The sequence below is a fragment of the Phoenix dactylifera genome, chromosome 7 (genome assembly GCF_051530095.1).
Source record: "Phoenix dactylifera cultivar Ajwa chromosome 7, Ajwa_hap1_PhDact_Kaust_v1.1, whole genome shotgun sequence".
Taxonomy (NCBI): Eukaryota; Viridiplantae; Streptophyta; class Magnoliopsida; order Arecales; family Arecaceae; genus Phoenix; species Phoenix dactylifera.
Genome location: NC_143196.1, coordinates 30,913,799 through 30,929,344, shown reverse-complemented (window position 1 = coordinate 30,929,344; position 15,546 = coordinate 30,913,799). Strand labels below are relative to the sequence as shown.

The 15,546-nt window shown below is 40.2% G+C and overlaps 2 protein-coding genes across 2 annotated transcripts; both read right to left on the bottom strand.

The window, feature by feature from the left end:
• Positions 1 to 1,649: 1,649 nt before the first annotated feature.
• On the bottom strand, positions 1,650 to 9,347 carry LOC103702613 (alanine aminotransferase 2). Its single transcript, XM_008785110.6, has 15 exons — positions 8,783 to 9,347; positions 7,508 to 7,558; positions 6,235 to 6,285; positions 6,004 to 6,069; positions 5,868 to 5,929; positions 4,521 to 4,599; positions 4,333 to 4,437; positions 4,130 to 4,240; positions 3,831 to 3,968; positions 3,312 to 3,386; positions 3,049 to 3,169; positions 2,796 to 2,950; positions 2,551 to 2,625; positions 2,090 to 2,293; positions 1,650 to 1,972 (listed from the first exon to the last, which is right to left on the bottom strand). The coding sequence occupies exons 1-15, from the start codon at positions 8,951 to 8,953 to the stop codon at positions 1,856 to 1,858; spliced, it is 1,581 nt and encodes a 526-aa protein (XP_008783332.4). The 5' UTR covers positions 8,954 to 9,347; the 3' UTR covers positions 1,650 to 1,855.
• Positions 9,348 to 12,618: 3,271 nt separating this feature from the next.
• On the bottom strand, positions 12,619 to 15,243 carry LOC103702618 (putative pectinesterase/pectinesterase inhibitor 13). The gene is made up of 3 exons (XM_008785122.4): positions 14,282 to 15,243; positions 14,031 to 14,191; positions 12,619 to 13,356 (listed from the first exon to the last, which is right to left on the bottom strand). The coding sequence occupies exons 1-3, from the start codon at positions 15,130 to 15,132 to the stop codon at positions 12,656 to 12,658; spliced, it is 1,713 nt and encodes a 570-aa protein (XP_008783344.3). The 5' UTR covers positions 15,133 to 15,243; the 3' UTR covers positions 12,619 to 12,655.
• Between the last annotated feature and the right edge of the window lie 303 nt (positions 15,244 to 15,546).

The following is a 15,546-nucleotide window of genomic DNA, read 5'->3' as shown; positions in this document are numbered from 1 at the left end:
TATGCTGCCACATAATGTTTTGCGCCAACTGGGAGGTCAGAGATCCTTGAAAATTAGTCCTGAGCAAGAGGCTTTTGCCTGTTATCACAAAAGCAAGTTTTACAGAAACACTAGTTTTACAATTACATGTTGAGAAATCTGACAGATGAAACACCTTCAATGTTCGCTGAGGATTATGACTTCAAAAGTTGAATGGTTTAGCTGATAATTCGAAGATGGTAGTGTTCTTATCTTCTGCAGAAGGCAATATGTGATGGCCAACCCAGTCCTTGTCTCATTGGCGAAAGGCAGGTAGCTGGTGGGGCTGGTGGCGTTGAGGCTTTTCTCTATCGGCACAGAGTTTCCGTTGTCCTCGGCGATGAGGGCAGGTGCTCGCATGGCCGGTATCAATCATAGGTGAGAAAATGCTACATGCTTATGGTGATTTTACCATGTACATTCTTGGTTGAGCAATGTACATTAGAAAAGACCTCAGCAATAAAATTATGAGGCCTGTGCCTGAGCCAGTGGCCAATCCTTCGTCCAGGGGCTGCCATCCATTGGTGGGGGATAAACTTAGGGTTTTTGCAGGACCATCCCTATACTTTTCTGAAATTGCATGACAGTTCCTTTTTTTCTCTGATTACTATATTTTTAAGAAATATGCAATGCTGTTCCTGGGTTTATTACAAAGCTGACAGAATATTTCGTTAGCAATAAATCTAATTCCGGGAACACCTTTTGGTTTGATTGGAACAGCATTGTAAGTAAACCGGCTTAAACCAATGTATGTGGTTAGGGTTGACCCTTTCTCTCTTGGTGAGAATAGCCGAGAAAACTCACTCCCTTTCTCTCTTCTTCCCCTTGACTCTTCTTCACTGAACTCCAAAACGCCCTTCAAATTTCTAGAATCCCAAGCTTTTGCTATCAACATTATTCTAGGAATCTCTGCGTAAAAGATGAGGATTACCAAAGAAACAGTAGAAACGATACAAAAGAGATGGAAATAAGTCAATAAATCTAAAACAACTATGAGAGACTTTTCATAGCAGCAACCATATAAAATGTTTTTAAAAAGAGAGAAATAAACCAGTATCGAGGAAACATGATCTAATCCTCACCTTTAATATAAATTAAATCGTTAACTATAAATGCTTGAAACCATGGAAAGATTGGGATTTCCTTATAAAGTTTGGTGAAGAAGAAGAGAGAAGGTAAAGAAGAGAGAAAAATGGAATCCTCATTTGGATCAAACAATAACTAGTTATTCTACAACATTGTTCGATTAAGACCAAGGACAACTTAGATAATTCAATTAAAACCGGCTGATTATGTTGTAACTGAGTTTAACCCAAGGAGTACCATGGTTTTTTTCTAAAAAGTGTAATGACCATTCTGCAATTATTGAAAATAAAAACCCTAAAAGTTGCCTATCCAGCTGCTTTTACATCTGCCCTCTCATTAGGACATCATCTATACTCATCCGGAAGGAAAAGCTAGCGCCAGCCTCTCCACCTACAACTAAAATTGGCGATCGGACAATCCATTCAAGATGTAGCAAATCTCATTAGCACAACCTCATACAATGATCAAACAAAGCAGTTTGCAGTTCATATAAATGAAATAACCTGCACAGAAAGAAGCATCTTTCACAACCAACAAGTAGTCACTGAATGGCCAAATATGTTTGAGAAAATCACATTAAATTTTGAAAGGAAGCCTGTGCTATAACAGTCGAGTGACAACATGCACTTGGTCCATCCACAAAAAGGAAAAAGAATGGATGGTGGTTCGCTTATTCTGATTCAATTATCTTATACATCAGATGGAGAGATAACACCACAGGGATGAAAGCTCGGTGGGTTGGAGAGGAGGCCTAGTCATGGAACTCTTCCATAAATGATTCATGGAATGCCTTGAGATGGGAGATGATGGCTGGGATCTTATCCTCCTGTGGCAGGATTGTGCATCTGAAATGCCACGTTCCAGGGACCTTTTTCCAAATGAAATGAAAAAAAGTAGTTAGTATCACAATCCAACTGATAGCTGCAGACATCAGTTATTTTTCAAGATTAGTGCATATTCATAAATTTAACATAAGCAAGTTCACCTGCCCAAAGCCGGACCCAGGAACAACGACAATTCCAGTAGCATCAAGAAGACGGCGAGCGTAGAATGCATCAGGGGCCACATTAACCGCTTTGGCAGCTTCGATTGCTTTCTGAGGCAGGTGAAGACGGGGGAAGAGATACATTGCTCCCTCCGCCTTGTTGCATGTCACACCTTCTAAGCTATTGAATGCATCCTCCAAAGCCTGCACCCAATAGGCGAAGAGGATAACAAAATCTTCATAAGCTTAAAAATTAAAGAGCCCTTGTTGCATAGAAAAAGAAAAGGTGAATAACATAGATCAAAGGTTCCTTTTCTAACAATGCAAGTTGTCAAGACAGCCAGTGCACATTGCATGAATCAGACGAAACAAGACTACTAATTTTTCCTGGACAAATGATCACTTGATCTTTTTCAAATTCTGAGAAGAATAAACATCACCAAAGAATGGTTAACACTAACCTTCGCACGCCTAGCTAAAGATGAAAGGATCCCATTTTTCTCTGCAATAAAGGATTCATACGATTCATCTCCAACCTGCAGGTTTTCTTGCAATGACATATTGAATTCTATTAAGTAAATGAAATAAAACTTTCCCACTCATTTGTGACACATGGGAAACTTTTGGTTAGTCCTTGAGAATAGAGGTTTTTCTAAGCTTAGTCACTGCCAGATAGTAAATAAGTTGATAGCAACAGAATACTCACCTTTGGTGGATTCATAACAAGGCTTGCAAGAATCTGGCCAGAGATGTTGGAACAGAGGTTTACTGATGCCACTTTGTAAATCTGTTCTCTCACATCAGCACTGAAACCGGTAACCTCCATGTAGCCTCCCCTTTTTCCACATTCCCCATGGTACCCTAATGGAAATGACAGCAATTGCTCTTATAACTATAAATCAAGGATATTCAGGTCAAATTTGAACACACATTTGTTGATCTAAAACAGGGAACCGTACCCTTTGAAACTGACTGAAATGATACTAAAGAAATATCTTTCTCGCCATATCCCATTGACCTCGCGATCTTCTTGAAAGAGTTAAATTTCTTGTTGTCAACATAGATATTTTCTTGGTATACCTATATAAATTTTAACATAGTGCATTAGTAACCAGAGGCACTGAGTACGATGAAACTCGAGTTCATAAGCATGTAGTTAAAAAGCTGATTATGGCCGTTGACATTGCTTTAACTTTTCAAAAGAATTAAGTACGTATCACACCTCATCTGCTAGAAGAACAAGGCCTTCTTTCTTGCAAAACTCCACTATTTCGCGCTGGTTTTCCTCTGCAAGAACCTGGAGAGATAATACTACCACAATTAAAATGAAGGAAAAAAAAAATCATGTGCAAAAACTTTATTATAAAGCTGTCATAGAAAAGTAGGGAAATATATTGGTGGTACTATATCATTATTAGAAGAAGATACTCCTATCTGCGCATGGATCAAAGAGTTGTTCTTCTGCAACCAAGTTTTCTAGTGAAAACTACTAACAATTATTCTTTATAATTAAGAAGATTAAATGTACATGCATATGTAACATAACCCATTCTTTTGCTTTGACGTCAAAATATTATCAAAATTATCCTTGCAAGACATAATGTCCTTTATTTACTGTCAGATTTTTCAGAAAAATAACATACTGTTTAGTTCTCCATCCAAAGGTTTTCATGAACTCCCAACCCTTACCCGCACCCCAAAAAAAGGGGGATAAAAAGGATAACAAAAGATCAGTACAAACCTGTCCCGTGGGATTGCCTGGATTTATCACTGCGATCGCCCTAACAGCAATGCCCTTGGATCGAGCATCTTCCAGTTGCTTCTTAACCTCAGAAACCTCCAGTCCCCATCCTGTTGCTTCATTGAGGTAATATGGGACCTGAGATCAAATAATTCTCTTGTTTAGTTCATTTTATACAAACTTCCAAAGCAAATTCTTGATCTCTCTAGCCTAAATGAACTGACTTGATGCTTGACAAGGTGTCAGACATTATAATAAAGAACATATAGTAAATCTCAATAGCCAGGTAAAGAACGTACAAGAGAGCCACCATGCAGAGCAATTGAAGCCGAGTATAATGGGTACTGAGGGATGGGGCAGAGAATGCCATCTTTCTCGGATCTTATTAATAACTGCATCATCATGTGCACCTGAGAGAGGGAAAGCAAAAAAAATAAGCAGGTAATTTCTCTTCACTCATTAGAAAAAGGACTGCCATAAGTTCTAAAGGTCAAGTAGGTACTGCAGGGCTTGCTCCATCTGTTAGGAAAATGTCATCTGCATTGGCAGGGAAGCCATCACGGGCAGCAATTCCAGCAGCAATAGCATCACGTAAGCCCTTGATTCCCTGGAACACAGAATGTTAAAAACCTCAAGCTCATGGGGCTACAAGGAGAATATGCTTGTGAAACCTACTGAGCACGTTTTTACCTGGCTATGACTATATGCACCTCCGGCCCTGCCAGGAATCAAGTCCAGAATCTGCCATGCTCGTGCTATAGCATCCGCGCTGCAACGAGTTATAGAAATTCAAAAATGGTACCTTAAGTACGAGCAGTTTTTCTAATAATGTGAAGCCGTGAGTTTGCAAGGGCTATAAATCTTGATGCAAGAACATGCAACGGTTAATAAGCAAGTAGAAATGGTATTAAAAAAAATCCTATCTTTCTTTAGGGTCTTTGTTCGTTTAACAGCATAATAGAAGTTCTTACTACTTAAAGAAGCTGGACACACTAAATTAACCTGATCTGGATGAAAGATGATATTTCTATATTGCCTAAGCAATTAAACTAGGGAGTTCTTCGGCGCAACCACCAGATAAGCTACACAAAGTAATGAAGGAAAAGAACCAATATGGCATGAAGTCACAAAATAGGGAATGGGCAGAAACAATTGTGAAAATTAATGGTGCATTACAAATTTTTTAATGTTTTTTTCGCATATAACCCCTTTCCTATATATAAATGCACAAGACCACTCTTTGGCATACTTACAGTTCAACTTACCCTCGCTTTAAAAGAAATTCCCGACAAGCATCCATATTAATGTTCTGTCAGTCTTAATGGAACATTTACCATGTTTCTTTCGTTGCCTCCCCTTAGCCCTTACTTGGTCTTTCAGAGCATCTAGCTAATGAGCTACTAGAGCTTCTCATTGTCACATTCATTATGCTTGAGCTCCTTGCTACCATGATTGCTAGGGTTGAGATCTTGATTCTAGCTCAAACTAGCATATGATGGCAATGGGGAGCTTGAGTAGCTCACTTTCTAGAAATTAAAAAGGTCTGAATGAGGAGACATGGGAAAAATGCATTACATATTCCACTCTGGATAGTAGAAATTTAGTTCAGGTAGTATTCTGGGATAAGGGACATATACAAATTCAAAGAGGTAAAAGAGGAATATTTATATGCAATTAATCTGTAAAGGAAGGGGTTATGTACAGAAAACCCATTTTTGTCATGGTAATATGACTAGCAGAGAGAATTCTTCCTTATCTTTCCAAAAGCCCAAAGTCCCCACCTTTCTCCAGGGAAAATCCTTCAAGTCTTCCATGTAAAAATAATGACAAGAGAAAGAGAATTGAAACAGGGTAAAAAGAGACCCATGGATTGCATAAATTATGCATAAAGAAAATAATGACCCTACGTAATAGCCATGACCATGTGTATTTTCAGAAAGTGTTATTTAGACGACCCCTTGCAATGCTTGTGAATAATACTGGTGATGACAAACTTAGTTTCTGATGTCAATGTATTCTGATTATGGTTAACTTTACCTGAATAAGGCATGAGTTTCGCTTTTGTCCAAAATGGATGGATGGTCACACAAGGCAAGTACCTGAAATAGGATACATAAGTATCCAAGAGAGAATGAACCTCACTATACTGGTCAAACTTCAATAGAATACTGACCTCTCGAAAAAATGTAATTGGCTGCTGACCAAGAGACTGGGGATTCCCGATATTGCAATAAAGTATCTGCCGGAACAATTGAAAATTTAAAATGAAACCTTAAACAAATTTAATGAACTGAAAACACACACAACTTGAAGTGACAGCTTTCTAATACAAACACAAATTGAAAGTGCCATGCTACTCTAAAAACATCATAATACAAAGGGAAAATGGATTAATAATACTCACCTCATCAAAGGGACGAGAACCTGGCTTGGTTTGCAACTCTTGTTGTAAGCGCTGGGCCAAAAGTAGACAGATTCTTTAGCAGATATGAAATTTAAAGATAACTGCATTTAGCAGAATAATTAACTTGATTTTCTGCTATCTTCAACCACACATATATCAAATTTCAAATAAAAATCTAGCAACACAATATAACCATTTGCCAAGATAAAGAAATTAAGAATACAAGTTGCCAAAATTTATAAGCAGAATCTATTGGTCACAGACAGCAACACATTGCATTGACAAGGTTCCTATACCCTTCATTCTAAAACATTCTAATTGGACAAGTTCCAGAAACAGAACATGTTCTTCTATCCACCTTAAATTGAATTTCTTGAACCACTAAAGAGGGGAATCATAAATCACATGGAAAATAAGACACTTAACAGAGTCAGACTGCAGAAAACATTTTTTTAAAATTATTAGTGATGGCAAGGCACTTAAAGAACAAGTTACTTTCACTACCATGGAAAAGAATGAATATCTATATATCAGAATATCACCAAAAAGATTAAAAAGGAATATTATGCAATTATATCTGCAACAATGAAACTAGTTATATAGTATGGAAGATTGGAAAGGACAAGAGAGTAAAACCAGTGTAGTATAGCCATATTGTTATATATGAGTGGTAGAACTAGTAGGAGTGCAATTGTAAGTGATAAATACCAGTTGATGGTCATAGCATCAGACTCTAAAATCAAAAAATAGTTTTAAACAGTTCAGCCTTGCAACTTGCCAGGTGTGGGAGTATCTCAATTTAGACATGAAAGTCAAAAAAAAGGAGAATGCAAAAGGCAAAGAGTGAGACCAAATAATACATAGATAGTAGTAACAATTGGCTTTAAAACAAAAGAGAGAGAGATGGAGGGAGGGAAGGAGGGAGGGAGAGAGAGAGAGAGAAGTTGAATTGGGAATTCAGTTTGCAATACATCCTGATGTAGTTCGCTAAAGCAGATGCTCAAAATGAATCCATAGTAAAGAGGAAATCTAAAGTATGTCTATATTTTGAACTAAAAATAATTAGACCTTCAGCCAGTGCTAAGTGATAGTAATTAAATTAATAGATAGGAAGAAAGTTCTATCTCCAGCAACTCAGATTATTTTTGAGTCAGCATATATTTCTGATCCAATATCATTTATAATGACTACGTTTTTAATACTACAATAACATCCAATAAAAATAGAGAAAACAAAGAATATGGAATGTTTATCGACTAGAAAATTGAAGTACCTGGGCATGGCTCACAATCTCTCCACGGACGGCATACTCACATTTTAAAACCTGAATGATGAAGAGTAAGAGTGTGCAAGTGTATAATAGCAGTTTAAGGACCTACCATGTTGCGAAGGGAAAAATCAAACAAAGGAAAACAGTCAAAAGCTCTACGGTAACTCTCTCTCTCAAAAAAAAAAAGAAAAAAAAAAAGAAAAAGAAAGCGTGACAGCACTGAGATGAAACATAACAGATAAGAGAGAAGAAAACGTGACAAAACTTAACATTTGTCAGCCAGCAGATGAAATCGGGCATCGACTTATAAATCTTAGAACCTGAATGCTTATCATCAAGAATGCTTGACAATAAGACCCCACATCTATCAGGATATCAATCATACATTGCAAATGCTAATGGCAAACAGCAAATCTAACAAAACATAAAGCAACAGCAAACAACATTATGGATATTGATGTATCAGACATCGTTAAGAAATCTGAAGATATCTCTTATGCATATAAGGAATATAACTGGAAAAATTTGAGGAAACACAGATTAATTAACATGAACCAGCAAATAACAATGCACAAACCGTAATTGCATATCCAAGAATAAAATAGCAAAGACATCATAAAAATGACAGGAGCGGTTCAAAGGTAATTTACAGACTTGCAGCCGAACTACAGAAATGACTAGAAAGAGGCCAAACCATTTAATTAGCAAACAGATAGAAATAAGATCCAGTAACAAAAAAGAAAAATAAACAGACCAATCGGGGAAATAAAGGAGGCCTAAAAATTTTGTTAAATTCGAAGCCAAATTCTGAAAGAAGAAGAAGAAGAAGAAGAAGCAGCACATTCACGTAATCTAAAAGACAATAAAAGATGGACCCAAACGGAAAGATTAAGAATAATAAGAAAAAGAACCATCAACAAGCAAACATGGGGCTAAAACTGTCGCCTTTGAATTATCACAAGAAAGATCCACGAGCAATCCCATTAATCCAATCCCGCTGGAGCTGATAAAATGGAAAAGAAAAATCATGAAAGGAGAATACTAAAGTCACGGTCAAAGAAACGATGAAAACCAAATCTTTAGCAATCAAATCGGCGAAATAAAAAATAATAAAAAAAGGGGCCAGCTTTGAGAGCAATGGATCCAAAACATAGAAAAGCCACCGCCGTTTGACCAGACCAGCAAAAACAATCAGATAACGAGACACAAAATCATCGGAAAATCGGAACTAAGAGATCAAAAAGGCATCTTGATGGATCAAACCGGAAAAGATCTCACCTTTGGATTGATAGAATCGAAAGTAACGGGAGGGGATTGAGTGGAGCCCATGGCGGACGCCGCGGCGGCAGCAGAAGAGGAGCAGAGGTGAGAAGAAGGCGCCGGCGATCGAGTGGAGAGAAAAGAGCCAAGGATCAGCTTCTTGACTTTTTCCGTGGCGAATCGGCGCATGGTGAAGTGGGTGGAGGGCGTGAAACGACTTTTAAAGAGGAGTCGCCGTGATGCCCAAGAGAACGAACGCCTAGTTGTGAATCAATCGGCAGCAGAAAAAAAATTCAAAAAGATCTCTCTCTCTCTCTCCCTCGAGTCTCGAATCCGTCCGGCTTGGAGAGCCCACGGATTGGGGACGAGTGGTAATTGGCGTGGGAGAGTTGATAACACAGCACAGAGCACAATTCCTTTTCGTTTTTTTCAACTCGGATGATGTGCGAAGGCACGTATAAGACTGCGCCGGCAGGGAGTTTTTGGCAATAGAGTCGGCTTTCCGACTTCAGGGACGCTGAAACATTAAACCCATGGGATTCTCACCCACTTTTTTGGGGCAAATCTATTGTCCAGTCCACCTGAATTTGTTGTTACAACTAGAATTGATTACGTGTCATGCACATTAGAGAAAATTTAACAATTGTGATAATGCTGAAGACTTTTGATTTTGGGATCTACTAAAATTAAATAAATAAGATAGTCAACGAAAGAAGGATTCAGTCTATTTTTCCATTTCTTTTATATCTTGATTATTTATATTCCCTTTAGATGATGTTTTACATCATGCAAAGCTTGGCTCCTTCTTGGCCGCTTCTATAACATACTATATTAGTGTCTTAATCTTCCTGAAATTGTATTAACAATGGGCTAGTTTTTCCTAGGTTTGATGGATTTAGCAACTTTAAATGAATTGTAAGTAGTTATATTTAAATAATATTAATTTTAAAAACTAGTCCGTCAAAATGGGCTAGGAATGAATTATATGTAAAGATAAACAAGAATTATAGTTTAAACCAATAATTGCTTAACATTTTAATAGTAATTGTAATGCCCACCGGTTAGTATTGATAACTCCCTTCCGAAGATTGCACCAAGAAAAAAAAAAAAAAAAAAAAAGGCAATCATGGTGTGCCTCTATAGAGTTATTGTGGTGATTTTTGAGGCACTCCATAATGTTTTTGAAATCAGCACGACGATGTATGTTTGGGAAAAGTATTAATTGATGGTTGTGATTTATCCATCACAATTTTAAAGTAAGTTTACTAAATATATCTTTTGCTTTAATCTATGTACTTTCTATTGCTTGATCATTATTATAGAGTGAATCAATTAATAGATACAAAGAATGTGTTTATCAAAAATAAAATACTAAATTTTGGCAACAGAGATAAGAGGGAAGGCCGTAAAGAGTATATATGTTAGCTGACAATTGATAATTTTTTTGACTAATTGCCTCTCTTGAATTTGTTTTTAATAAAAGTAATAAGCAATAAAAGTCGAGGATCCTCTATGTACATATGAAAAATTTTAAATACTAACATTCAATAGCAATAAAATTTTAAATACTAACAAAAAAATATGTTTTTCGTTGTTCATGTAATTTAGACTGGATGAACTCTTCATGTTCATCAAAATATAGATTTTCTTAAATTATAATAATATATAAAAATATAAATATTTTGTAAAATAACCATTTGTATATTCATAAGTCACCATGTATGCTCCAAGTTGGCACATTTTTCCAAAAATATTTTATCTTGTGATAGCAACAAAATCAGATAATAAACTAGGCCAGTAGTACCATCATTTTCTTCTTTTGTCAAACCTTGATAAAAGAAATGCTTAGATTAACTAATGATCAAGAGATAACTTGGCGTGATCACTCTACCATTTGGAATTCTATATACATATTGCGATGCAACAAGAATCTTTTCCGCTTGTTTAATGATCATCACATGCATTTCTAAGATGAAGACATTGTATATCAAGAATCATGAGCTTTAAATATAGCTGAATTTATGTGACCATGTGTGACAATGTCTGCAGGACATTTGAATTTTGCAGTATTGTGTTGGAGTCCGACCATGTCAAGAGCCAGGCGCCGGCTCGTTCTGCTGTCAATGTAGTCCAAATCTTCCATCGCTTGTTGCAGGTTTGTGGCATTGGGAAGAGCTAGCTTCAATATCCGTGCTGTGACATGTGAAAGGACTATCAACCGCAGATGATGACCCTTCAATGAGTTTACAGTAGCAACAAGTCGGCCAAAGGATATCAAAGAGCAAGTTTTAGATTTGATGCAAAAGAATTTGTGTTGACACAAACACTCCTTTCCTTTTTGTCAAGGTTAGGAGAGACTGGAGTCTCTAACTAGGCTCGTCTGAGACTCTAAGCACAAGATTTTCATTTGAGAATTTCCATCCAAGTAGGACAAAAAATTGTAGGATAGAATCACTTAGGACTTCATCTCAATGCACTCCAATCTCTTTCTTCCATCCACCTGCATAGATCTCGAAGCAACAATTGCATGAACTAATAGTTGATGTCGCAAAAGAAGGTGAATTACTCTTTCGAGTGAATGATACAACCTGAACCCACCTCCGATCGCATGATGGTCATCATGGAGTATTCATTCTATGGCCTGTTTAGGCATGCCGGGGTGGTTACATTGCCACAAGGGGGAATGGTACATTGTCCGATCACTATGCCAATTTTTTCATTCGGGTCGGTCCAGTTTTGGGTTGTGATGATTTTTTTCTGTTTAGGCATTAGTTGCTAGTAGCCTTCGATAAGCTAAAACATTTGCCTTTCCAAGTTCGCCTAACATTTTTGTTGCAATTGCTAGGATATTGCTCGTGAATTTTGTCAAATTCACCATTCTTCAGCCCATATCTTCTGTCGTGCATCAAGCCATCCAAGCATGCCTGCTTCTGTAATGCTCATGATGATCACAAAGAGAAGGAATGTGGAGGATGTTGATGGTGAGTCGTTTTCAGGTTTTCTGACAGTACACGAATTATTCGTGTACTATTCGTGGCATGTTCCTTTGAGCTACGTATGGGGTCTTATGGAGCTTCGTGGCCAGGATAAGTATATGAATTATTCTTATGCTAACCTTGACCACAAATACTTAATAGAGAAAGACTAAGTCAAGCCTTGAGCCCCATACATCTAATGTCAACTTGAATAGAATGACTAAAACGCTCATAACACCAGCCATTCAAGCATGTATCAATCTTGGACTCATTAATAGGACCTCGGCCGAGCAATTCCAAATCTTGAAGTACTAGCTAGTTTGGTTTCAAATTATGCTAGTTATAATATTTTTCTAGTGAGCCCACTATGCATGCAGGGCACTGTAGAGAACTACATGCAGCTGTGGATGGCCGCCATTAAGAGATTAAGAGATGGATGGCCATCAAACAATTTATGAGCAGCTGCTCACCTCTAGATGCTCACCTCTAGATGCTCACCTCGAGAGACGCCCTATTGATTGCATCTCTCCTCTCCGAGTCCTTGGATCCCAGTAATCTAGCTATATGATTCTTGTCTCTCGCACGAACGAGCATCCAGCTAGTTCCCAAGCCTTCCCCACCCAAACCACACAAAAAAGAAGAAAAACAACAATGGCAAGTGAAACCTATCAAGATTAAACAACTCTCGCTATTTGGAGCAAGACTGGCAGAATACACAACCATATCAAATTAAAAGCAGCGAACAATCAACTCCCATGTTGGCTACAAAGAAGTGGAGTTGTTTCTCTTCCCTGGCGCTAACCCCACCATATCATACACCTTCAGTTGCTCGCTCATGTTACATGACTGACTCCAACAAGACACCTCTCCCAGGCGCTCAGTAGCCTCCGACGGCAAGCAGCTTCCCATTTTTCCATCAGCGATAGTACAGATCCATATGAGCAGGAGCTCCTCTGCCGGGAATCCATCTCTCCCCCTCGATGAAGTTGGCCACCGTGTACTTCTCCGCCGTCTTCCTGTCGATGACATGGACGCCCGGCCACTTCACACGGTCGGTGACGTTGGAGCCCTCGCCCTTGTTGTTGTATTCGGCGTAGTAGAGGGTGTTGAGGGCGAAGTCTTTGTCCCACGGCAGGTAGCCAGCCGGGTGGATAAAGCTGCTGAGCTGGTTCTCCATGAAGATGGTCCTCGAGTAGGCCTTCCAGGGGCGGGCGAGGTAGTTTTCGACCTCGTGATTCTCGACCGCGTGCAAGCTTTTGTCGGCCTTGATCTTGCAGTGCTGGATGACGAAGCCGGTGCTCTCGTGGCTGTAGCCGCGGCCGTGGGCGGTCACGATGTTCCTCTGCTTGGCGAGGGGCCGCCGGAGGAGGAAGAGGCAGTTCTGGAACACGGCCGAGGCGTCGCCGAAGACGAAGTCGATGGTGCCGGTGATGACGCAGCCGCGGTAGAACTGGAAGTGGGACTGGGCGTAGAGGGTGTCCTGGTACCCCTCCATCCGGCAGTTGAGGAAGATGGATCGGTCGGATTGCACCCGGAGGGCCACCGCCTGCTCCTTCTCCGGGCCGGCCGTGTTGTGGAATCCCATGTCGATGGCCATGAACCCGTCTCCAGAAGCAACTGCCCAATTGCAACATCCACATGCTATAGTAATTAGCAACTAGGTTTTGAGAAAATTTTCGCGACCATTTCACTATTTATACAAAGGAGCTAATCTCAGAGGTGTTATCCCCTTGCACCCTGGAGAGCGACGCCACTTTTATTTATTTCCTTACACCAATCTATGATTCAATGAGTAGTTCGAAACTCTATTAATTTTGTTAATTGGCTCCGGAATAAGGGAAAAAAATTGTAAATGCAAGTAATTATGCATGGCCTTGTGTCACGTCGTTCCTAGTTTTGTTTGACTACAGTTCTTAGCTTTCGGTTGAAAAGTTCTTTTTGGATAATTTTGCCCTGGATCACTATTCTTTCCTTGTTCCTATTTTTCAAAACCTGTTTACATGGTTTAAGCCTAAATTTTACCTGCTTTGAAACTGAACCAGATGCTGCTTACGAGTTTATAACAAGTTCAGGATATTCACACACACACACACACACAAAAAGCCTACGTACTCTGGATCGGACTTTACAGCTAAAGCTTAACATTCCAACCACAAAAAATATAGCTACATTAGTGAGTATTGAGCAAAGCATGCAAACCCAATACCCAAATTAACCTATCCAGGCTACAGAATCTTAGAAAAAAAATCGTCGTTTACTGTCATCCTTGGCTTTGAACTTGATTAACCTACCGAATGTGGCGGTGTGTGAAGTCTTGGTGCCATCTTTGACATTCTTGTTTCCGGTCACGATGGTCTTCTTTGGCCCATCACCGTACACCGTAATGTTGGCATATGCGCTTGTCAAATTCACTGCCTCGTTGTAGATCCCCTCCTTGATGTAGATCACATACCTATTTTTAACATCCGTATTAGCTTAACCATCATCACTAGGAAATCATATATAGGATTAATTACTAACCCCTGGAGTAGTGAGGACTTGCCTTCCATCATGTTTGAGTGGTATATTCCTGATCGCATCATTGATGGTGCTGAAATTTCCACTGCCATCCTTTGCCACCGTCACATTGGGCTTGAGCTTGACCTTGAGGTACTCCTTAAGCAACCTACGATCCCTTTTCGAAACCCATGAGGGGTAGCCTCGCTTCATGACAGGCCGGTCCTCCACCGACAGGAGGCGGCGACTGAATGACGGGATGCCGAGCATCGTCAGGATGTCGGAAACCTGCCCGACCATGGCAAGCGCATTGCTCGTCAGCTCCTTTGTAGTCTTCATCGCACTCCTCATCTTGTTCTTGAGCTCACCCTCCGGGAACCCGTCGACGCACGTCTCCTGGTAGAAGAAGACGGCGCTCAGCCAATTCTTCAGGTTGAGGGTCTGATCCGGGAGGTGCTCGAGGCCGGTATCGATGATTTTGTCCAGCGTCTTCACGAGATCCTCCTTGGAATCCTGGTACATCTCCCAGCAATCGTTAATTGCATCCTGGACCCGGCTGTCGTTGGATTTGATCAGGCGAGAGTGGGAAAAGGACTCGCTGATCTCGTTGATCACCGCCGTGACGGACGCCTTGAGAAGCTCTTTGGGGTCCGGTGTGCTGGTGTTTACGAGCTTGGTCAGGCTCGTCTCACAGGTCTGCTTGTAGTCGGTGGAGGCGCAGAGCATCTTCACGGCCTTGCTGGTGGAGTGCATCGTGCTGGGGTTTGGATTGGGCTTGTCCTCGGCCTGGTACGTGGTGGTGGCGACCGTACCGACCACCAAAAGGAGGAGGAGGATGGCGGAGGAGCCGGCGATCACCATCTTCCTCCGCTGCTTCTCTTTGAGGTCGGAATCCATGTTTTACCAGGGAGCAGGAGGAGGCTATAGACTATTGGAGCTCCTCCTCCTCCTTCCCTCTGCCTTGAGGGGTCCTGCCAAATAGTTTCAGGCAGAGAGAAAGAGCAAGAGAAGGGTGAGGAAGAAGAGAATGCCCAGGCTTTTATTTCATGACTCCTCCCTTCTCTCTGTCACGAGGGGTGGGGAGGGCTTGGAGGTGTTATATCGCCTCACGGACCTTGCAAGGGATTTCCGGTTTTAAAAGTTAGTTAGGGTCGGCGGGTAAATGGATGGCGGACGTTTTAACCGTTGCTCCACATTTACCGCCAAAAGCTGTCCATGCTTTGACCTGTCCCCATGTACAAAAATATCCTTGCTTATTGTCCATACGGCATTCATATCCTCGGCAAGGTTAGTCCGCAACTTCCTAGCCTT

What these genes read in the sequence shown, in the direction of transcription:
- LOC103702613 (XM_008785110.6), bottom strand. Translation starts at nt 8,953, where the DNA reads ATGCGCCGATTCGCCACGGAAAAAGTCAAGAAGCTGATCCTTGGCTCT. An exon ending in GTTCTCGTCCCTTTGATGAG is followed by an intron (nt 6,070 to 6,234) that starts GTGAGTATTATT and finishes TTGTTCCGGCAG; the next exon opens with ATACTTTATTGCAATATCGG. An exon ending in CTGGGTCCGGCTTTGGGCAG is followed by an intron (nt 1,973 to 2,089) that starts GTGAACTTGCTT and finishes ATTTGGAAAAAG; the next exon opens with GTCCCTGGAACGTGGCATTT.
- LOC103702618 (XM_008785122.4), bottom strand. Translation starts at nt 15,132, where the DNA reads ATGGATTCCGACCTCAAAGAGAAGCAGCGGAGGAAGATGGTGATCGCC. An exon ending in CCACTCAAACATGATGGAAG is followed by an intron (nt 14,192 to 14,281) that starts GCAAGTCCTCAC and finishes TGTTAAAAATAG; the next exon opens with GTATGTGATCTACATCAAGG. An exon ending in TTCACACACCGCCACATTCG is followed by an intron (nt 13,357 to 14,030) that starts GTAGGTTAATCA and finishes GCAATTGGGCAG; the next exon opens with TTGCTTCTGGAGACGGGTTC.